Source organism: Miniopterus schreibersii (genome assembly GCF_964146895.1).
Source record: "Miniopterus schreibersii genome assembly, chromosome: 7".
NCBI classification, from domain to species: Eukaryota; Metazoa; Chordata; class Mammalia; order Chiroptera; family Miniopteridae; genus Miniopterus; species Miniopterus schreibersii.
In genome coordinates this window covers 4,145,971-4,169,371 of record NC_138108.1, presented here as the reverse complement: position 1 = coordinate 4,169,371, position 23,401 = coordinate 4,145,971, and the positions used below count along the sequence as shown (strand labels likewise).

The 23,401-nt window shown below is 40.6% G+C and overlaps 1 protein-coding gene across 2 annotated transcripts in view; it reads left to right on the top strand.

Moving 5' to 3' along the window:
* DIS3L2 (DIS3 like 3'-5' exoribonuclease 2) overlaps positions 1–23,401 on the top strand; it is a 215,250-nt gene that overhangs the window by 73,890 nt on the left and 117,959 nt on the right. For both annotated transcript variants that reach the window (XM_081142279.1, XM_081142280.1), the window contains exons 7-9: positions 6,136–6,236; positions 8,557–8,804; positions 21,337–21,510. In XM_081142279.1, coding sequence (XP_080998405.1) covers positions 6,136–6,236; positions 8,557–8,804; positions 21,337–21,510 — 523 coding nt within the window. The remainder of the gene's footprint in view (positions 1–6,135; positions 6,237–8,556; positions 8,805–21,336; positions 21,511–23,401) is intronic.

The following is a 23,401-nucleotide window of genomic DNA, read 5'->3' as shown; positions in this document are numbered from 1 at the left end:
ACATTATAGTTGAATGTTTTTTTAAATTTCCCTCATGTAACTTTCTGCTTGTCTTTCATTCCCTTGCACCTCCCAGAACAGTCTTGTATTTGCAAATGTTCTGCAAAAGACTCCCTTTCCTTCCCTTTTTTGAAACTAAAGAAGGACCAAGCTAGTCACTCTCCTGATTAACACGTGAGTCCTTTTTCTCCACAGCAGCCACATAAGATCCATTATAAAACCTTCAGATTTGCCAGTTTGGCATCAAAAGCAATGACTCACCCACGTCTGTATAACCTGGCTGGAGTGATTTGCCTTGGTCTGATTTGCATTTAGAGCTAGACTTGTTACCTTATTAAGGAGAAGCAATTTTCCATCAAAGATGCTTCAAACATTAGCTGTTTTTGAACAATGCATTGTTCTTTTCCTAGGGGGCCTGATGGAGCTCAGAAGTGATTCAGTCCTTTAAAATCAACTTCTTCTTTAAGCTCTTTTCTTTTTGGTCTTGTCAGGATCACTTTATGGCCCTGCTATTGTTAGGTCACAATAAATGAATTGATAAAGAGGACCAGCTCTTGGAGATGCAGTGTCTTCATTTTTCCCGTTACCCAAGCACTGGGTTGGATCTTATTACCCCTGTTGGAGATGTCCCTAAGGATGAAATATTGCGTATGCTCTACATCTTGGAGCGTAGGAGAGCTATAATACATGGTTGATATATGTGAGATCGCAGACTTAAAACATGGCAAAACCCGTCTAGCCTAGGTTCCCAGGCTTTGGGCTGTTCCCTACGTAACTCTCTAAGATAGCTTAGCACCCTTTTTATTTTTTTGAAGTTTTGATGGATAGTTCTTAAAAGGCAGATAAAGAAACTTCAGTTTGATTTGATGTAAACACTGGTGTTGAAATGATCACATCACAGCAAGATGTGAAGCTTGGCCTCTTTAAGGAAAACTCATGGGATCAACTTAAATTTAGAGGAATCATTCACCTGTTGGGAAAAATGCAGAATAGTAAGTTAAAGCCAGAGGTAGATGGGATCACATAAGCGTGTGTGCCTACATTTTGGGCCTTCTGGGAGCCGTGAGGCTAAAAGCCAATTAAAGCTTTAGTAGAGAGAAATTTAAAAGTGGGCTCTCCTGGGCAAGAGAAAGATTTGCAGCAGAGAGGGCTCCGAGAAAAGCAGGAGGGTGTTGATGATGTAATTAATACAGTTAACAGCTGGGAATGGGAATCAGCGCAAAGCTCCATTTAAGAAGATAACCCTGTGAGGACTCAGGCTTGGGCCTGAAAGCCACACGGTCTGAGTCTTAGCTCCAGCTGAGGAACCTGCAGGCACCTGCGTGGTCAGCCTGATGAGAAGGGCGACTAAACCCTGCCACAAAGTACCTCCTTTCTTCTCTCTCACCAGTCTGTAAGTTAGAACAATGCAGGAAAGTTGGGCAGTGAAGGAATTTTTTTCCTCTTAATGCTTGAATATTAGTTTTCTTTTCATTCATTTATTTGTCCTGTTACTCTTAGTATGTTAAGTCCTTTTCACCCCCGTCTCTACACATTTGTCTATTCAGACAATATTATCATCTAATTGATAATTTCCAACCTCTACTCCAAGATGTGAAACCATGTCTCCAGCTTGGCTGGAGAATGTCGTCATACTTACATTTCATTGTCGCGCCGAGCTCAAAACGTGCCCCGGAGTTGATCGACTTCTTGCGTGTCTTATCACTCGGCAAGTCTCCAGAATCACGTGTCCTTTCCCATTCTCGCTTCCCCAGCCCTGCTCAGGTCGTGAAGGCTGAGGGGCATCACGGGAGAGGATGAGGTGTCAGCATTCACGAGGTTTAGGTTGGAGTCCTGTCCTTGTCATTTCCTGATTGGCAGCCATGGGCAAGTGCGTTACTTGACCTTTGTGAGCCTCGTTTCCCTTATCTCTAAAATTGGCATCATGATATCTGCCTACACTGGATTATTGGAGAATATTAAGTGTGCAGGTGTATGTAAATCCCGATTGTGCCTGGCATGTTCAGGGCCACTGTTTTCAGATGCCATTTACATTTGATTCTCACCTGAAATTTCAGAACCCAGTTCTGAATGTAGTGAGTATCCTCCACCTCCCCTTGCCCTTTCCAACAGATGAATTTGGCTTCTTTGTTTCAGAGAAAATGAAAGCTGCCTCCATGTGCCCCTCAGCTTTCAGCCTCCAGACTTACAAATGACTTGTGTCTGGACTCTTCTCCTCCTCCATTTACTTTGATAATACAACGAATTTGGCATCTTCCTGTCCTTAAGTTAATCCTTTCCTCTGGGTCTGGACCCCACCCCTTCCTGCCCAGGGACCCCTCCCTTTCCTAAGTGTGCTCTCTGACTGCACCTTCTTTAACGGTTCCTTCCTATCAGCAGTGAACCATGTCCAAGCGTCCCTTATCTTAAAAAAATAAAGTAATAAAACCTTGTCTCTCTCCCTCTGGAGCTGCCACCCTGTGTTATTCTGCTCCTTCAGAGCCAGACTTCCGGAGCCCCGTCCACACCCTCATCTCCACAGCCCGCCTCCCACTTAATTCCCCATGCACGGCATTCTGACTCCACTTCTTTCTTTAAAATTAGTCTCACTACGTCACCTGTTACCCTGTCACTAAGGCCACACTCCTGACCATGCTTTTCCTATGGAAACACTTGCTTTTCTTTGCTTCTCTGACCCCACATTAGCCTGATTTTTCTCGATATGACCTCCACCACCCCCAGTTCCCCACTAGCATCTAAACAATATTGTCAGTTTTGCCTCCTAAATACCTCTCTATCCAGAACCCTCCCTCTCCTCTGCCACTGGTCTGATTTATTGCAACCTGCTAACTGGCCTTTCTGCCTCCAGTCCCACTTCTCCTAAGTTTGTTCCCCATACAGCCACCAGTGTGAGCTGCTTAAAGCATAAACCATATTAGTCTCCTGCCTACTTTCTTCTATAGCTCTCCATTGCCTTTGGGATAAATCCAAACTTTGTAATGTTGACCTGGCCTCTGCCTACCTAGGTAGCACCATCTCATGCCTCTCCTTACTTCACACAGAATGCACCAGCAATTTAAGTGTATATATTTTATAGCAGTTATTGGGTGCTTACTGTGTTCTAGCCACCTTAGCACTTTTACACACATTAATTTTATTTAATCTTCCCACAAACCCTGTGAGATGGGTTACATTTTACAGATGATGAAATGTGACCCATTTTTATAATATAGCCATTGTTCTATATACCTGTCCTGTTCCGTTGTGACCAGGTAACAGGGTTTGCTCAAAACTTACTGTGAGAGCTAGTAACAACATTAATAATATCTAACCATTATTGTTAATATACCTTGTGCCAGAGCACTACATGTGAACAGAGCTCATGTAAACTATCCCTGATTTACAGAGGAGGACATTCAAAGGGAAGGAATGACTCGTTCAAAGCCACATGGTTTTGAATTTAGGTCTTGTGACTCTGTAGCTCTTGCTTTTAACTTACTCTATCATCTCTATGTGTGGAAACAGTGAAATTACATAGAGAACTGTTTGTCACTTGGCATCTTCTAAAATCTAAAATCCTTCAATATCTGTCTGTAACTGAATTACAAGATTTTCAGCAACCCTCCCATCCTCATTGGAACCACCCACATGTACTTATCTTTCCTCCAGATCTTATCATACTCCCCCTCTACTAACCATCTCCTTTGATGAACCCTGGTATCAGTTACTTTACCTCTGATTTGCTGACTCTCTAAAAATCAGAATAGTGATACTTTCCTTATGGGGTTGCTGAGAAAAGTAAATGTGAGAACACCTGCCTCTTCTCCCATCCCTTGTGCTTCTGCCTCATTGTAACACTGGGCATTATCATGTAGCTTCCTTGCTCTTCCTGTTGTGTTTCCTGCACAGATCACTGACCTCACCCCTGGCAGTGCTCCCTAACTTGACTGGACCTTTACTGGGTTAACACCAGCATTTCAGGGGATCCCATCACCACTTACACAATATTTTCATGTGGGTTTTCATGGCTCTTCCCATGATGCTCTGATTCTTGCTTGTGTGGAGAACTGGTCACCACGGTCAGCACCAAGATCTCTGCATACTGTTATCAACTGGCTCTGTCTGTTCATTACTCCCATTTCCTTGGTGAAACTATAATGACATACCCACTCTACCCATAGTATGAAGTCGTGGTTTGGATCAAATGAGGTAACATGTGAACCCACTGTGAGAACTCTCTGGCACCATACAATTTCATTAGCTTTATTTCAGTGAGAGACTTGTTTGGGCTGGGGATTTTGTGAAGAAGAGAACTCATTGGTGCCCTAAGCCTTGGCCTTGGAAAGGGCTAGATGTGGTGTTCTAGGTGATCATCACCACTCACTATGCCTGGCAGACTTGCAGTGTAGTAAATGACTATAACATGGATGTTACCTGCCCCTGTGAGGACTTGTGTTGTCATTTTTACATTGGGGAGATTCCCATAAAATAACTTCCTGGTTGATTGATTTTGAGAGAACTGAAGACTTGCTTCTTGTTGGGGTGAAATTTAAACCAACAGTCGTAAGATGGAGCCATCAGTGACTATCACAGAAAGCTGTATGCCCAGGGTTTGGGGTGCCTTGGAAAAACCCTCACTACCCTGTATTGACTGCCACCTCTTGAGACCAAGAGCTCAGATATTTGAAATCTAGGTAGAGAGTACTTGTAATTCCAGCCTCCTAATCTTTCTGGAATTACCTTGTTCTGCAGAACATATCAGCAAGATATGTATAGAGCAGGTAAACAACTTGTGTGGGGTTTTCTCCCCAAGAGTATAAGAGGTGTTGTCCTGGAAGCATCCAATGATTTTTGGAATCCTGAAAATCCTGAACTATGGTCTAAAATAAAAGATGAACTTGGATGATGCTCCAAGTTCATCTTTTACTGATGGACAGGGTGATCAACAATGGGAAAGTTTTTGTTTGTTTTTTCTTTTTGGAAAACAGAATTTTGCTTTAGTCGTGACTGTGATAGGTGTTTCAGCGTAGATGGAAAAGCAAGTGGTTGATCATTCTTAAGCCCCAGCAGGTCGGGTCATGTCAGTGTTGGACTTTCAGCTGAGGCTTTCCTAAGAGGCAGTGGGTCCTGAGAAGGATTATTTGTTTATTTTGGCCTTGGTAATGTCTAAACGATGATAGGTGCCAGTCCCTCAGCTCCCTGGGATGGGTTCCACCTGCATTGGTTGTGACCCTTAGAATCCAGAAACTCCGGTATAGTTGGCTACGAATATTTTGTGGTATGGGGGAATCTAATGTAACACAGGAAAATACTAAATATTAAATGTTCAAAAGTGTGCAGTTTGCTGCTTTTGCTCACAAGTGGTTTTAATACTTCTGGGACAGAGCCTAACTCTCTCTACTGGGGAGGTGTGGTTTCACTTTCTGGGGTGAATGTGCAGTTTATAAGTTTTTAAGAAAGGAAATTAAACATTAAAAGACTTTAAGTACTTTACTCTTTATATAATGTCACTAAGAAAGCCAGGAAAATCAGGGTTGGCATTTAAAAAATTTATTTAATAAATATATTTGAATATAAATATAAAATTTATTTAATATAAATTTATTTAGTAAATTTATTTAATAAATATAATAAAATTAAAAATTTATTTAATAAATATAATCTATTTTCCACCATTTTGTTTGTTATGGCTGATACCAAAATACTTTTAAAAGTTAACATTTATTTTGATTTTGTTTTATTTCTGCAGATGTGCATAATAAATTAACCTATCTCTAGTCTTTATTGTGGGCAGGGGCAGTATTTAACATCTAGTTTTTTAGCACTTTGACACATAGGCGATTGAGTTTAATTCAAAAGTTTGATGCTTTCCACGTGTATGGTGTTTAGCATATGAATAATGTTAAGTAGGTAAAATGTGGCCTCCTGAGTGTGAGCATTAATGCAAGTTGGTGATGTGATTGACCTTAGCCAAGTCACCTAACCACTGGGGACCTGGGTTTCTATTTCTATAAAATGAGTGGTTTGGGGTAAACAGTATCCAAGAATCCTGTAGCTCTGAATTTAAAAATTCCATGAGTGTATACCTAGTAAATTATGCACAATACATATGCATCTCACTGATTCTTTTTCTATTTCTTTCTCTTTTTAATTAAGGAAAAGAGGATGCTGGTGCACCAGTTACAAAAGACAAGAGCACCACCATGGCACAGGACATGAGTGCTTTACCAGAGAAGTCACTGCAAAGATCAGCAAAGGTCATTGCCTATTGATTTCCCTGTTTATCCCAATGGCTGTCACCTGAGCTGCCTGTCAAAAAGGTCTCTCATTTGACACTTAGGAATATAGTTGGTGAATTAATCAGAGCAGTCAGTGGAGGCAGGGTATTATTTTTATAACTGTAAACATATACATATGTATGGTATCCCAAAAAAATGTATACCCACTGATGTATAACAGCTAATAGCTCAATTTTGAAAATGAAATGTATTTTAAGAAACACTGCCTTTATAATTAGTCAAAGTGTGTGCATACATTTTTTTTTAAATATGTCTTTATTGATTTCAGAGTGAGGAAGGGAGAGGGAGGGAGAGAGAAACAATGATGAGAGTCATTGATTGGCTGCCTCCTGCACACCCCCGACTGGGGATTGAGCCCGCAACCCGGGCATGTGCCCTGACAAACCCCGATCGCCTGGATCCTAGGTCAATGCTCAACCGATGAGCCACGCCCCGCTGGCCTGTGCATAGATTTTTTGAGACACCCTACATATTCACTTGCCTATCTTTGGATGAAGGGCCAAGGCTTTTTCTTTGTGTGTGGGTATGTTTATTGAAGTTCTGCATTTTTTCTTCTGCTTAAACCACACTTGTAATGTGGCATTTATGATTTCCAATTTGGATTATTTAAAGTGGAGTGAGAACTTAGGCACTGTTGAAGGAATCAATGTTGACTCCTAGATTTTTATAGTTTTTTGCTCCATTGTTATTTATTTATTTAGTTATTTATCCTCACCTGAGGATGTGTTCATTGATTTTTAGAGAGAGGGGAAGGGGAAGAGAGAAAGAGAGAGAAAAACATCGATGTAAGAGAAATATCAATCAGTTGCTTCCCCTATGCGTACCGACTGATGATCAAACCCACTACTGGGGTATGTGCCGTGACTGGGAATCAAACCTGCAACCTTTTGATGTACGGGACGACACTCCAACCAACTGAGCCACACCAGCCAGGACTCCATTGTTTTTCAATTGTTGTCATGTCCATATCTAATTCAAAAGTAAGCTTTTAAGAAGTCTGTTTTAGTTTTTCTAAAGTATTTAATTTAGTTATCATAGAAACAAAAACAATTGCTTTTGTTTTGCATAATTCAATTTTATTTTTTAATTATATATGCTAGTGGCATAGTCAGATATGGGATCAAACACAGCTAACCCCAGCTAAATAGCTCATGGTGGAGAAAGCGGTACACGGGCAGAGAATGAGGTGGCGTCATGGCGTGAGGTTTCCTCTGCCCTGCCCAGTTGGCAGCATGCTTAACTGGGAGTGCAGTTTTCCTATTCAGTCTAGCGAGCTGGTTAGGAGAGTGTCTCCTGCATAGTGACATGAGGCATTTCCAAATTATATTGCATACCTGTTACCCACAGCTGCCCATCCACTATCTAGATCTTTATTTTAATAAGCATTTTGAATGCTAACTGTATGCCAGGTATCACACTAGGTGCAGAGGATGATAATGAATGGAAAGCCTGTGGGCTGGATCTGGCTCACAAACTTGTGTTTTGTTTGACCTGTGCAGTATTTAAAATTTTTTACTTGGTAGCTTACATTAAAAAAAAATTGGAGTCTTCCCATAAAAAAATTAGACTTCTGGCATCTCCTGACAAAACAAAACATCCAGCAACACTGGGCCACATTCTGAAATGACGTTAGAGCTGGGTTGAGGCAACCCTCTGGAGATGGAACTCGTGTTCTGTAATTTGCTACTGCCCTCCTATGGTGCCCTCTCTCTGGCTGTTTTTTGTGTGTATTGTTGTGTGTTTTTTTTGATAGTTTCTTAATGAATTGAAACTAAAACTACAAGGCCAAACAGCACTTGTATGTGAAACCTACACTATGGTCAAGTCATTTCTATGACAACTAACGTATGAAGCACAAGTCATGTCAAGCTGCTTTATTCACTTCTCATGCTGTCAGATATCAAAACAAGAAGCAAGGACTCCTGGTTCCAACAAGATGCCACAGACTCATTTCTCCTTGCTCTTCCTTACTAAGTACAACTGGACACCCTGGAAAATAACAAGAGACAACCAAATAAGGGTTCTGAAAGGGGAAGAGAGGAGGCAACTGGTTAGGGACTCTGGGACTAGAGGAACAATGGAGCAGCAGGGGACTTCACAGTCCCCAACCAACAGAAATAGCGATTACTTAGTCACACAGTTCCCTGAGAGTCACTTCACATGGACCTAGGAAAACTGCTGGACCCAGCTCGGTGACCTGCCAATTTCCCGATGCCTCTCCCAAGTGCTCTCTAGCCCTGTAGGTAAACAGCACTGAGTGTGTCTTTGGTGTTTGCAGGTGGTTTACATCGTGGAGAAAAAGCATTCCCGAGCAGCAGCAGGCTTCCTCAAGCTACTGGCCGATAAGAACAGCGAACTGTTCCGGAAATATGCTCTGTTTTCTCCCTCCGACCACCGAGTGCCTAGAATATACGTGCCTCTCAAGGACTGTCCCCAAGACTTTTCAAGCCGACCTAAAGATTATGCTAACACACTGTTCATCTGCCGCATCGTAGACTGGAAGGAGGACAGCAATTTTGCCCTGGGGTAGGTGAGCTCTGGCAGGAAAACCACAGATCCCACACAGAACTTGGTTTGGGGGCCCTTTAGGTATACTTTTTGGGTATGTTTTAATTAATTATTATTTATTTATTAAAGCATGGGTCTTTGACATATTTTTGCCCTGGTTCTTAAGAAATCGATGTTAGCTACCACCTCAAGTGGTCACCTATAGGTTCCTCGAATTGCCAGGCAATCACCTTTTTGGTTTGCTTTGTTTTTTGACATAAAATATAAGCACATTCTGAGCCTCTATATATTTCCTATTATGTTATGAATTCTGTTTGTACTTGTGCACTGCAAAGAATTCATCATATCAATCAATCAGACCCCACCTTTCAGTCACTAGTGCTGAGATATGCAAATTCCAGGCATATTCAGGGGACCCTGGTCTCCCATGCTTTAAATAGGAATATGAAGGGATGTTTGAATGATGTGCTTTTTTGCTACTCATCTTCAAAGGTTTCACGTGTGGCGTTAAAAACTGTATTACCCTTCTCTAATCAGGATGATGGTACCATTTTTTAATGGAAACTGTCAGAAACCATCTAACTTAAATACAGATTATGTAGTCACAGAGCATCATGGGTGGTCACTTTCTTTTGATCTGAAGAAACTGCTGGACCCAGCTGTTTGATCAAATGTTGTGCCTGTCTTCTTCTTAAAATTGTTATTCATTTTGAAAGAAAAGCAATCTTAAATTGTAGCTAAACCTTTAGCTCTTTATTATTGGTAGTGTTTGGTGTATGCTTCACAGGAAATGAAATAAAAGCATACAAGCTAGAAAAGAGTTTGCTCTGACACTTTTTGTCCGTTTTGGTGACTTGCTGTTTGGTCATCTAAAGTGTGCAGGATGGAGCCCCCTGGGGAATGTTTTGTGGTCACGAGTCCCGACACTGAGTAGATGGCCCCGTGTGCTGCTTTGATCAGGCTTGTTCTGTACTTAGCCTCTTAGGCCTAGTGAAGTAAGGCAGATCAAGCCTGTGTGTCATCCCGATGCAACTTAGGAAGCACTATCCTATGCCACTCTTCCAGAGATGTGAAGATCAGTGTGATTTGCGTGATCTCAGAGCCCCTCAGGAGCACTTGTACTTTCTTTTTTGCTCTCAAGTGGTGTGACTGCAGTGTCATCATTTTTAAGCCTAATCCATTATCCAAAAGTGACGTCAACCCCTTGAGCCCTAAATAGTCCTTCTCAGAGGCCTGCCAGTTTCTCACCATTAACTCAGAAGGCCGGATAGTAGCTGTGCCACCTGGCCTCTGTTGATTGTGCCGCCACACTCTGCTTGGCAGTGAAAAGGGAAGACTTTCCATCACAGCAGGAAATCCAGCCTTGACTTTTATCTGCCTTTCTGTCACGTCCCATTGTGTGTACTTGATTGGGCTTCTTCCTTAGTTTTCAAATTGTAAGGGTGTAGTCAGGAAATCTTCAGGGTGTGAGTTTCTCTTAGTGCTCGAATGGCCTTGCAGGCCCCCCCCCTTTTTTTGTACAGCTGAGCCATTACTTCATCAAGATCTCTTTTTCTTGTGGGTAAAGTACGATAATAATTGAAAAAGGAGTTAGACCTTTGAAGCAATGAGGACATTTGCTGAATCTAAAGAAAGAATATTTTAAAATAATAACCATATGTTAATTATGTACTTTTCAAAATAAAAAAATTGAAGATTCTCATACTTAGATGGAAAACTGCTAACTTTTCCTCTGCCTTCTTCCTATAAAGACATTAAAGTGATCTGTTATGGAAATATGCCTTCTAAAATCTTTGTGAAAAAGAAAATGTATCTTAAATAGAATGTGGCAGGTTTTCATGATGCAGTTCTCAGATGACATCGTCTCCTGAGGGTGCGGGCTGCAGCTGCTGAGCATGTTGGTGGTCGCCTTGCCATTGGTTCTGGCTATCAGTTACTGATCTTTAGGGGCTGAGGTCACTGTTTCCCAATCAGAACATGCTGTGCTGGGACTGCCTGGGTTTCCTCTCTCATCCTGGCCAGATTTTGACTAGGAGCGTGAAGGTAGTACTTGCTATGGGTGTGAATGTGTGTGGTTAGCTTCGCAGAAACTATGCCTATAAACCGAATTTAGCAAAGAGGCTTTCTTTTGAAATTTTTTCCTGCCCCTACACTCTATCCTTAGAAGTATCAAGCGTCTTTTGCCTGTCTAATTGCTACTCATTATTCAAGTCCAAAGTCATTTACTTCTGTAGTTAAATTCAGTTCACGAGACAAGTGTTGATCAACTGTATGTAAGTCACTGTGCTATATTACGTGAGAAATAGGGATGTGGAAAGCTATGGTTTCTTTATCCAAAGAAATTATGGCCTAATGTGGAAGGACTTACACATAAATGTCACAGGATTAATTTGAGTCTCAGAAATGGTATCCTACTTGAATTGGTTTAAATAAAAGTGGTGATTAATATAAGAAACTAGCGATTCTCCTAAAACCCAGGGCCAGAAGTATAGGTAGGTGTTGAGGAGCTCAGAACTAACAAGACAGCAAAGAATCACAGCTTCTCTCTCAGCCGCCCCGACCAGCCCACCCACCACATGGTACCGCTTCTCTACCCCTTTCTACACACAAGCTGTGGTATTCTGCTGCTTTCTTCACAGTGGCCACCTACCTGCTCAATAACATATGTGGCCCCACATGGCACTGCTGGGCCTTTGCAGGTCACATACCGAAGTCTAGATAACAATACAGAATTTCTGGGGTAGAAAATCTTATTGATCTATCTTGAGACAGTTATTTGCCCTGCTCAGTAGTTTTAACTAGAGGTAGGGGTGCAAGGTCCCATGACCCACTGCCCAGTTAGCAGGGCCTATGGGACTCGGCTCTCTGTGAAGGAGTGTGAATGAAGCAGACTGATCATAGTATGAAAGAGAATGCTCTAAGTTCTCCCTAGGAACAAAATAATTTTCTGGAGGTTTAGATGAAGTGAGTAAAGGGGGAAATCCAGGGTTGTTTCTTGGAGAATGGAAGCCTCTTTGCTAAAAGATTGGTCACTGAGAGTCCAGAGTGGATGGGAAGGGACCTGACTAGACACAAGCAGGAAAGGAGTTGCAGTGAGGGAAACGAGAAAGGAAGAGTCTCAGGGGAGAGGAAGAATGTCAGTTCTCCCAGGCAAGATGACTGATTGCAGATGGGGCCTGAAGGAGAATTACAGGCCTGGGCACTTTCAGGCTTCCAGCTTGGGTGACTGGGTAGGAGAGGAGGGCACTTAACGCCGGTTCTCTGAGAGCAGCCTCAGCTCCCGCCGTCCCCTCCACTGTGCCTCCTTGCTTGCTCTTCTGTCTTCCAAGCTGACTGTGGATTCATAGCTCTGGACTTCTGCACTCCACACTCCTTTTCCCAACAGTGGCTTCTTCTTCTCCCCAGAGTTTGTTTAGTGAAATACTCAACTTTTCGACTTTTGTCAGTTGTCCAGCTGAAAAATGTTTCCTGTCTGTAAGTCCTCCCTCTTATGTGCCCCTGTAGTTTCTAATAACATCGTTGTATCTCTCATCTGTTTGTATTGTAACTGCTCATGTAAGTTATTCCCTTAGCCATGAGCTCCTTCAGGACAGGATACTCAGTGAACGTTTGCTGGCTGTCAGATGGGTAGGTGAAAATTATTTGATGACTCCTGACATTGACTAGGAAGATTTCTATCATAAATCAATCTAGAAAACATGGGAGGAGGTGTTTGGGACAGAAAATGATGAGAACCAAGGTTCTATGATTTCAAAATCAACACTTATTAACAACATACAGCCAGTATATAAACTCATGTGGAGAACCTCTAATTTAGAATCTTTAACAAGAAGTTTAAATAGAACATGCACATTAATAGAATATATAATTTCAGTAGCTTTGGAAGGAGCCTTAAGGAGACCATCCATCTTGGTGCCCCCTTTGGGGTAAGCATTGCTTCTTTGGCACCCCCAGTGGCACTTTTTGGTTCTCTAGTTAAGGGAAGCCCCACAATTATTATTACAGCACTGGAAACTCTAGTTGTTAGGAAAGTTACTTTTCATCTTCTTAGAATTGCCATGAGAGATCACAGTTGGGCCTTATTCCCTCTATACAGTGAATCTACCACATCCTCATGCTTAGCCCTGTACTGTTATCACAAGCCTAAAGGTAGCCATTCTTAGTGAATGCTTGCTGGCTTTTAGAGATCACAACATAATTAGTACTTTTCATATCTAGCACTGGATAGTCCAGGATATTTAAAAAGCCATGTTGACTTCCTCTCTGAGATGATTTGTGATTATATAATCAAATTTACAGTTCTAAGAGCTTCCCAACCCTCTTAAATCATCCTTTCCTTTAGAAACTCTTGCAGTAGAATTCATGCCTGTATTTTCTCAGACCTTTGTGAAGTCCACTCTCCTAAAGTCTAGAGTTTACAGTCTTCCCTTCCAAGATGTCATAGACATAGAGATATCATTATGGTCTCTCCTAGATTTGTCATGGTTTCTTTTTCTTGAATTTTTAAGGATAAATCTTGAAGAAAATTGAGAAGTTTTACAGCAGCTACTGTGGGGAACATAATAGTGTTTCTTGGCAACACTAAAGACTAACTGAAGATTGACCTAGAGCAAATTGACATATTAATGTTATTTTCTGTAGCAAACTTTGGTAGCTTTAAGGGATGGGGAGGAGGGAAAATGAATGGGTCAGTGTAGGTGTGTAGTAGGGTCGAGAAATTTTTGGTTGAACATGGGGTTGTCTAGGCTTACTGGGAGGCTGTTGAAATGGGAAATAGAGAATGGGTCACAGTACTGCTCATTTTAATGAGAGTGGAAGCAGCAGGTTCCATTGTGGAGAGTGACCAGGCAAAGTGAGAGAAGAGAAGGGAAGTTCTGATTGACGACACGTGTGGTGGAAGAAGACGTGTGTGGGGGGTCTGTTCTGGAATTTTCTTCATCTCCTAGTTCTGTACCCATAAGGTGTCAGTTATTAGACAATCAGAAATATCTGACTGATGGAATAAAATACTTTTACTATTCCATCCAGTTTTGATAGACACTGAATTTCTTACAAAGTAGGTGTGGGTTGGGAAGGTGGCCATTAAATTACATTAAATTGCATTGAGTAGGAAAATTAAAGAGAAACTAGGTTGGTAGAGAAAACAATAGGAGAGGGCAGCTTGTTTCATTGCGGCACAGCCTACACGATTAGCAAACTGAAAAACAGCTCTACCCAGTCTTTCTTCTGGTGCGAAAGGACTGTTTCACCATTTTAAGAGTATGTTTTCCTATCTGAAGACTTTTTTGAGGAAGAGGCAGAGTTATGTAATCCTTTGAACTTGCATTACCAAACTTAGGCTTCGTAAGTTCTTTCCAGGGCGTAGAGCTCTAGCTGGCTCATAGACAGAAAGCAAATCAGGCTGAGGAGGGGGCTCTCTTTTGTGACGGTTGGGCTCCACCTGGTGGCCTAGAAGGATCAGCCTTGGAGAAAGCTCCTTCAACACTGAGAGCAAATGTAAAAGGAAACAAGGAGAATGGGCCCAATCCAGGGTTTGGTTACCAAATCGTTCCTTTCCTCGCACAGTGTGCAGTCATTAACACGTCTTTCGTGGTTGTTGGCATCACCCACAATTTCTAGTGCATCTTCTTGAAAATATTAGTGTAAAGTATAAGAGAACTTCACTACCATTAGCTCATCTTATATCCTCAGATGCCTTCAGCCTCCTCTTTGTTCCCTTCACGTCGACCTTAAGCTCTTCGCTCTCCAGCTTTGGAGCCTTCGCTAAACTCTCTCAGACCTGTTGGGCCTTGCTTCCTTTCCACATTCTGCAGTCTGCTTTCACCAGTCTGCCCATGCTTTTCCTACAGTCTCCCTTCCTAACTTGCTGCCTTCTGCTCTGTCATAATACTGAGCCAGAGAAAGGGAAAACAGCATGTTCCCTCCTCCTGATTATAGAAAATAGTAGGTAAATATGTGCAGCCAAAGACACTGTGTATTTGCCACACTTTTTCACTGTGTGTTGTTACCGATGTTCTGGGCCCTCCATGTGCTGATGTTCGATTGCTCTCTACTTGCAAGTTCTCATTGTATCTGTTTGTGTGGAGTTTTGAACATGGATTAATATGCAGGACAGCATTCATTTAAGAGCGTTAGTGATAGTGGTAATAACCACAAAGATGCATGACTGTCTTCCTGGGTATAGCTTAGTTGTAAGGCTGCACCTTTCTAGGAATACGTAGTAGAGAGAGGAGGGTGAATGACTCAGAACACTAACATTGACTTTTCAGTGCTCCTTTTTCCTTTAAGGCAAAGAGGCCCATTTGAAGGATTTCTTGTCTTAATTTTTTACATCCATAGCTGGTCCCTTACCTCAAGAAGTTTTTTCCTTGCGCCTCACCCAGAACAATGTTCCCAATGCTTATTTATATAGAATTTTTACACCCCCCCCCCCCCCCCCCGCCTAACTGTAGGAAGTTGGGAATATTGTTTCAGCACCATCCCAGTTCACTTGATACTAGGACCCAATTGCAATGTCATTGAGTGTGAAGGGGACAGTATTTGTGAAGGAGTTCTGGTGAGTGAGAAAGTTTGAAGTGGTGATCATTATAAATTAATGAGGAAAATTTTCTATCTCATAACTATTACAATATCAAAATTAGGAAAAAAATTTAATAAGAAAATATTATATCTTTATTATAATTATTTAAGACATATGCTATAGAAAGTGAAAAATTCCATAATTTCACCTCTGAAATAATCGCTATTAAAAGTTTGATATATATTTATCAAAAATGTTTTAAAAATATTTACTAACATTAATTGCAAAATATGTTTCACAGATAAAAGAACATATATAATATTTATGTCATTTTTGAATTCTGATATTAAAACCAACCCATGAACTCATCACCCAGATTAAGAAATATATCTCAATACTGTTGAAGATCTCTGTGTGTTCCTTTCTATCGTAATCCCTAATTTTTTTCTGAGCAGTAACCACTAGCTCAAACATGGTAATTGAAATGTGCTTTTCTTTTTAATTTACCCATATTTAATATTCCTAAAAGTGTTAGTTTTGCTTGTTTTTGAACCTTATAAAAAATGCCATGTTAGCCCTGATCTGATAGCTCAGTTGGTTAGTGCATTGTCCCGATATGCCAAGGTTAGGGTTCGATGCCAGTCAGGGCACATACAGGAAGCAGCCAATGAATGCATGAACAAATGGGACAACAAATCGATATTTCTCTCTCTCTTCCCCCCTTCTCTCTCTCTAAAAAGAAATCAATAAAAAAAATTTTCGAAACTACCATGCTACATGTATTCCATGACTTGCTTTTTTATTTAACATTATGTTTTTAAGATATATTTATATATTTAATTCATTTTAATTCATAATATTCCCATTTTCTGACATATACTATAATTTCTTTATCTCTCAATGGATATTTGGGGTTAACCGAGATTTTGCTATTATAAACAATGCTTTTACAACCATTCCAAGTGCTTATGAACTCAAGTTTCTCTAGACACTAAGAGCAGAATTACTGTATCACACATACGTGTATCTTTAACTTTACAGATTTCTGGCCAGTCCATTTTCCCAAGTAGCTCTACCCATTTTTAGTCCTAGTGGCAGTGTATCAGAGTTTCCACTGCACCCGAGCTGGGTTTGCTCCGTGGTTAGAGCTTCGGCCCAAGGACTGAAGGGTCCCAGGTTTGATTCCAGCCCAGGGCATGTACCTTGGTTTCAGGCTCAGCCCCAGTTGGGGTGTGTGCAGGAGGCAACCAATCGATGTGTCTCGTTTCTCTCTCCCTCTCTCCCCCACTCTCTCTAAAATACAATGGAAAAAATATCCTTGGGTGAGGATTAAAACAAAAAAACAAAAACAAGAGTTTCCGTTGCTTCACGTTGGTATCAGCACTTGATATTGTTAGACTCTTCAATTTTTGCCAATCAAGTGGATATAAATTATCTCATTGTGATTTAAATTTATATTTTCCTAATTAATAATGAGATTGAGCATCTTCTATACTTATGGTCATTATGTTTCTCTTTGTGTCTTTATTTTTTTTTTCACAGTTAATTTTTTTGTTTAGATACTTTAGATTTACAGAAGTTACAAAAATGGTACAGAGTTCCCATATACCCTTTACCGAGCTGCTTCTTACGTTACTGTCTTACATTACTATCACTTATCAAAACTAAGAAATTAACTTTGGTACAATGCTGTTAAATCAAGTATAAAATTTACTCAACTCTTACCAGCTTTTTCACTACTATCCTTTTTCTGCTTGGGAATCTGGCCTGGATCCTACGCTGCAGTTACTTGTTGTGTTGCTGTAGTTGCTTCAGTTGTGATGATTCCTCAGCCTTGTCTTTCATGACCTTGGTACTTTTGAAGAGTGCTGGTCAGTGATTTTGTGGAATGTTTCTCAGTTTGGGTTTGTCTAATGATTTCTCATGATTAGATTGAGATTATGCATTACTGGGAAGGATGCCACGGAAGTGATGTGCATCGTATCGGGGTATATGACGATCACTTGGCTAAGCTGGTATCTGTCAGGATTTCTAACTTGTTATTTTTTCCTTGAAATTACTATACTATATTTTTGGGAAGATTTTTTTGAAACTGTGCAATTATTATGTTTCTGGTTAAACTTTCACTAGCTCATTTTAGCATTCATTTTTAATTGGACTGTTTGTCATTTGATTTTTTTGGAGTTAAAAAATATTCTAGAAAGTAATCCTTTTAGCAGTTACTATATGGAAAATATCTTTCCCCAGTTTATGAGTTATTAATGTTAACTTCTAGAAGAACAGGATTTTAAGTTGCATTTTCTAACTTTTAGTGCTGGTATACAGAATTACAGTTAATTTTTGTACATTAATCCTATATCCAGCCATCTTAGTATATCCCCTTATTAATTTCAGTACTTTGGATATACTGTAGTTTGCTTTGGATATTCTGTGTAGATAATCATATCATCAGCAGTAATAACATTCGCTTCTTCCATTCTAATCTTTATAACTTTTTTCTTATCTTACTGAACTGGCAGCTCACAATTTTACACACCAATAAATGATAAAAGTTCCATTTTGAATGAAAGCAATAGTAGCAAGCATTTTTTTCCTTATTCCTGATTTTTTTGTATGTTAATAGTAATAATTTTGATAATGTGGCAGCTGGTTATTAAAGGACAAAAAAGTTTACCTAAATACATGTCTTTGGGTTTTATTTGTTTTATTACCTTCAGTTTTTGTCGTTTTCCTCTGGAGTTTCAAGGAGGACTAGTATGTCTTTTTTTCAGGCTCAAAAGCATTAATTTATTCATTTATTTACTCACCCATCATGTGATGAGCAAGTCTCATTGTAGGACACAGAAATAAATGTTTACTCTCTTTAAGATGATCCTCCTTATCTATTGGTAAAAGCACTAAGACACAGCTAGAAAGTGGCAGTGCCCGAAAGGAGACATAACCAGGGGAGAGAGTACTGAGGAGAGAGATCTGTGCTGGGGACATGACTTCTTGGCCTTCCTCCTCTATCCTCTGAGATGAAATGAACTTGATTTATGTTTTGTGGGTGAGTTCAACATGAAGTCTTAAAGGGAGGATCTTTAAGATAGGAACATATTGCTTAAGGAAGGAGCCTTCATAGTATTTCTGTGCTCTAGAACCAGCAGTACTGTGTCAATGTGTAGTGAAGACTTTCAAGATATGTGATGTAAACAGTCCTGAGATTCTGTTTTTGGTAGGAAGAGCTTTACATTTTCTGTTGTAGAGTGAAGGGAGGGAAAGGGAAGTTTGCTTCTCATGGAAGACATTTTAAATATTTTATATTTGTTAGCATGCTTGTAGCACCAAGTGATAGACAACCCTGGCACAAATAGACTGTAATAATAAAGGAATTTATTATTGCACGTATGTGGGAAGCCAGAGGTTGTGCAGACTCCAGGCCCAGTAGCCAGTGACTTCATGGTGTTATCAGGTTGCCTTGTGCTCTTCAGTGATCTAGTAGTAGATTCTCTGAGGCCATGTTGGTAGCTGCTATCCATGCTTTTTTGACCACATCCGACAAGGAAGGGGGAAGTCCTATCTGCCAATCATGATAATGATGACAGTCCCCCAGGGAGTCATGCCCTAGTAGATTCTGATTTTGTTTAGACCTCAATATAGTCTGATTTTTAGGGTGACCGCAGAATTTATGAGTAAGTAGACAGCATAAAATTCTTTCTGGGGCATCTAAGGCCCAGGTGCATGAGCTTTTTCAGCATGCTGACTTGTTGGATTTTATCTCCTGCAAGCTGCCCAGTCTATGCTGCTATCAAATAGATCTCCAATGGAAATCTATAATAAATTTATTTAAATAAGGTACTTGAGAAATGTTCTCTGGAGCTTAGTAAAATAAATGCTAATTACTACTAATAGAAACTTGGAGTCATTGATCACACTTGGAAGCCATAACTGAAATATAATTTTGTCTTTATGAGCCATGTTGTACTTTCAGTAAACAAATCAAGCTTCTTTGGACTCAGAATATAACCTGGTGAAAAGTTTTGCCAGAATACAAAGCGCCAACAAAATTAAACAAAAGACCAATTCTTTTTCTTTAAATTTCAGTAAAGGTCCATGACTGGTATGACTTGTCCTTACAATTAATGTTAGATCTCTCTTCACCTGCTTCCTTTTGTCCTTCCTTTTTACCTGCCCACCCCACAAAAGTGGTCCCATTCCCAGTACCAGTCGTCTTCTTGGAGTGACTTCTCCATGTCTTGGTAGACCATAGTTCTTCATCTAGGAGTTTTTCAGAAGAGATTTGTGGGAACTATATTCCCTGAGTTCTTGCATTCAATGCTGTGAATTTTCCTGAAAGTACTGCTTTAGCTGTTTTTCGTAAATATTGGTGGTGTGTTTTATTCAGTTCAAATTCTCTTTTTATTTCTTTATCCCATGGTTATTTAATTTTTAAATATTTGTGGATCCTCCAGATAGCTTTCTGTTACTTTTTACCTTGTATTTTTGCTATCTTTGGGTTATGGATGTGCTTTCTGGAAATGACCATCTAGGGTTGAAGAGAAGATACTGGTCTGAGCCCACATTATATGTGAGGAGCCCATAGGCACCTGGAGCCTATGCTGGTGGGCAGGTGTATGTGTCGACTGTGGGCTCGTCTCTCTTGGCTGCCGTGGGAGAAATGGGGCCAGTCCTGCTATTACCACTGCAGTGTTCTAGTAGCAAGGCTGAAAATGGGAATTTGTTAGCAGTCTGCATATGAGGCAACCATCCCCCACCCCCACTGTGCGCATGAGAACTCTGGCGGCCAGGCATCTACCCTTACATGGGAAATGTGATCTTCTTCCAAGAAACTGAATGATCCCAGAGAAGGCCCCAATGGCAGATCTAAACTCCTTGCAGGAAGAGCTGAGGGCGGATTCCTGGATCATTCTGGTAGACCTGCAAAACAGAGGAGGTGGCCATCTTTGGTCTCTCAAACTCTTCTACAAAGGCAGCTGCTTCATATATCACATTTCCCATGGGCTGTCTGTACTAAACATATGACTTTAGACTTGTGGTCTGTATGTGGTATGCCAATATTTATGAGAGTGGGAGCTATCAGTTTGGACATATGTACAGATGAACCACAGATAAAGAATGAGGTCTGCCGCCTACGAGATGGAGCCCTACTCATAATGTCAGAACTATCCCATTCAAGTCAATCTTACTTTTAATGGACCAGTACCCTAAAATGTGAATAGTATTTTGCCCGGTGACTGGATTACAGATAATTTTCATCTCAGTGCATTTCTGTATTTTCTAACTTCTCTACAGTGAACATATATTACTTTTGTGTTCAGATAAAATATTTTAAAATATTAAGGTAAAAATTTGTAGAATTATGAAATATAAACATTGAATCTAATCTAGTGAGCATAACTTAGGTGTAGGTACTGTGAAACTAATGATTTAATAGGAAACTGGGTTGACCAGAATTGTCTCTAAAGGTGTTTGCAAGAGGAAAAATTGACAAAAGCTTTTAACAAGATCAGTTTGACTTCTCCATGAAAAACAATTGCAGGAGTCCTAAGGAAAGCTGCCTGGCCCCACCTGGCCAGCGTGGCTCAGCATTGACCTATGATCCAGGAGATCGTGGTTTGATTCCTGGTCAGAGCACATGCTTGGGTTCCGGGCTCAATCCCTGGTGGGGGGCGTGCAGGAGGCAGCCAATCAATGACTCTGTTATCATTGATGTTTCTATCTCTCCCTTCCTCTTTGAAATCAATAAAGATATAAAAAAGGAAAAGAAAAAAGAAAAAGCTGTCTGGCCCCATTCCCCAGGTCATAATTCCTAAAGGAAGGTAAAATTACACCATAGCCATGGACTTAACAGAACAAGAGTATCATTGTCTCTTCTGCTTGGTCCCCCATTCACTTGTGATGGTGTTCCTGCTGGGGAAGGGCAGGAGGCTTTGAAGGCTTTCCTACTAACCTCAGTTTTAGAGAGGAAATGGATACCTATCTTTCATTTACTCACTAACACACTTGCTTCTCTCTGTCCCCTGTCCGCAGGCAGCTGGCTAAGAGTCTTGGGCAGGCTGGTGACATTGAGCCTGAAACAGAAGGAATACTAACAGAGCATGGTGTGGATTTCTCGGATTTCTCTTCAGAAGTTCTAGAATGTCTCCCTCAGGGCTCACCCTGGACAATACCACCAGAGGAATTCAGCAAGAGAAGAGATCTAAGGTAAATATCTGAAACTCTTTAAGAAAAACCTGTTTCTACCTTTCTGCCTTCTAACTTAATTTTCCCAGGAGCTGGGCTCAGATGTTTCCATCTTTCCATCAATATTCAAGTTCAGTTCAGTTGAGAATTAAGTGCTCTGTTACCAGAGGTTATCAAATTATGGCCCGCCAGCTAAATCCAGCCCACTGCTTGTTTATGTACAGCCCATGAGCTAAGAATGATTTTATATTTATAAATCTTTGGGGGAAAATCAAAACAAGAGTAATCTTTGAAAATTATATGAAATTGAAATTTCAGCATCTGTAATGTTGCATTGGACACAGCCATGCTTGTTCAGTTGTGCATTGTTTCTGGGTGTATTTTTACACAACAAGAGAGTTGAGTAGCTGTAGGAGAGACCTATGGCCTGCGAAGCCTAAGAGATTTTCTCTCTGGCCCTTTCTAGAAAAAGTGTGCTGACCTCTGCTCTAGACCATCCTGATTTCAAAAGGCACAGTTGCCACCTTCCTTTCTCATTGCTCTACCCCACAGATCTGGTCAAATAAAGACATGTTATCTGGTTAGAAGTGCCTTCCTTTAAATGGGCCTCTTCAGGCACAGAGCAAGGGATTCAAGACTCTGCTTGGAGCTTCATTTTAAAGCTTTACTTTTAGGTCTGGAATTTGTTGGAAAGTACTTTTGTGGTATTTTTATAACAACATCTTCTTTGAAGATGTTTCTTCATTGTGGGATGTTAGTTCTTTTCTGATATTTCTCTTTAGAATTTGGTTTCAGAACTGGCATTCATTTTGGATGCCACATGGAGATAGTTAGAACCAAGAAACTTTTCATACAACCCACTGAGGCTGTGGAAGGTTTTTTGCTAAGGTCATCCCGTGTCAGAGTCTTTTCCACCACACTTGCTCACTTTGTGCAGCTGAACTTACGGTCCCTTCAGCTCCTGGTGCCCGTTCCTCCACCCCATTTGGGAACCCTCCTTCTGTGTTCCCTCTTGCTATTGTATCTTTTAGGAATTTACTGCCTTTTTTTCTTTTCTTGCTGAAGGTAGGCAAGGAGGAGATGACAGTTAGTCCCTTTTCCTACTTGTTAGTAGCTTTGGTGGAACACACTGGAGTCTGTTAACTGAAGTCGCTGTCCTGGCCTTCAGCAGTAACCACTGTTCTTGGAACTCTGCTGGCCCCTTATCTTGTCTCAGGGCCTTTGAGATCTTGAGCTCAAAACCTTATTCTTTCTGAACCTTTGTTTCCTCAAATACAAATCAAGGGGATTATTTTCTGAGAGCTTTTCCTAAATCTAGGAATCTTTAAAAAAAATATAATGAGAAAAGGTCAGAATGAACAGCTGAACTTTTTTGTTTGAAATATAGGTTACTATAGCCATTCTGCAGTCGCTATCAACATTTTAAATGTACCTACCCTTTCACCCCAAAACTCCGCTCCCAGGAATCCATCCTACTCAAAGTAGTATACAAGGATGTATACTCATTATTGGAAAGGCACCGCTGCTAATGACTATCGATAAAGGATGGTTCAAGAACCTGTGTCATATCAATGAGACAGCATCCCCTGCAGCCGCACGAAAGGAGCTAGGTCCGTGTGCACTGTCCTGAAGCGAGGCTGTTGTAGAAAGAAGCAAGTTTCACTTTCCTAGCTATGGACAGTGGGAGATGTGATGATAGGAGGAAGCTCAGAGAGATGAGATGCCAAAGGAATGTTATGAGAGAAGCCAACAAATGTGTATGGTCAGACTTATGTGCATGTGCATGTGCAGACTTAGGGGAGTAGTAGGAGGTAGGGAGGCAATATTTTACTTTTCATTTTATAACTTATTCTAATATTCAAATTATTTTAAAACAACTTTATAACTTTTAAAAATTTTAAGTGGGACTATC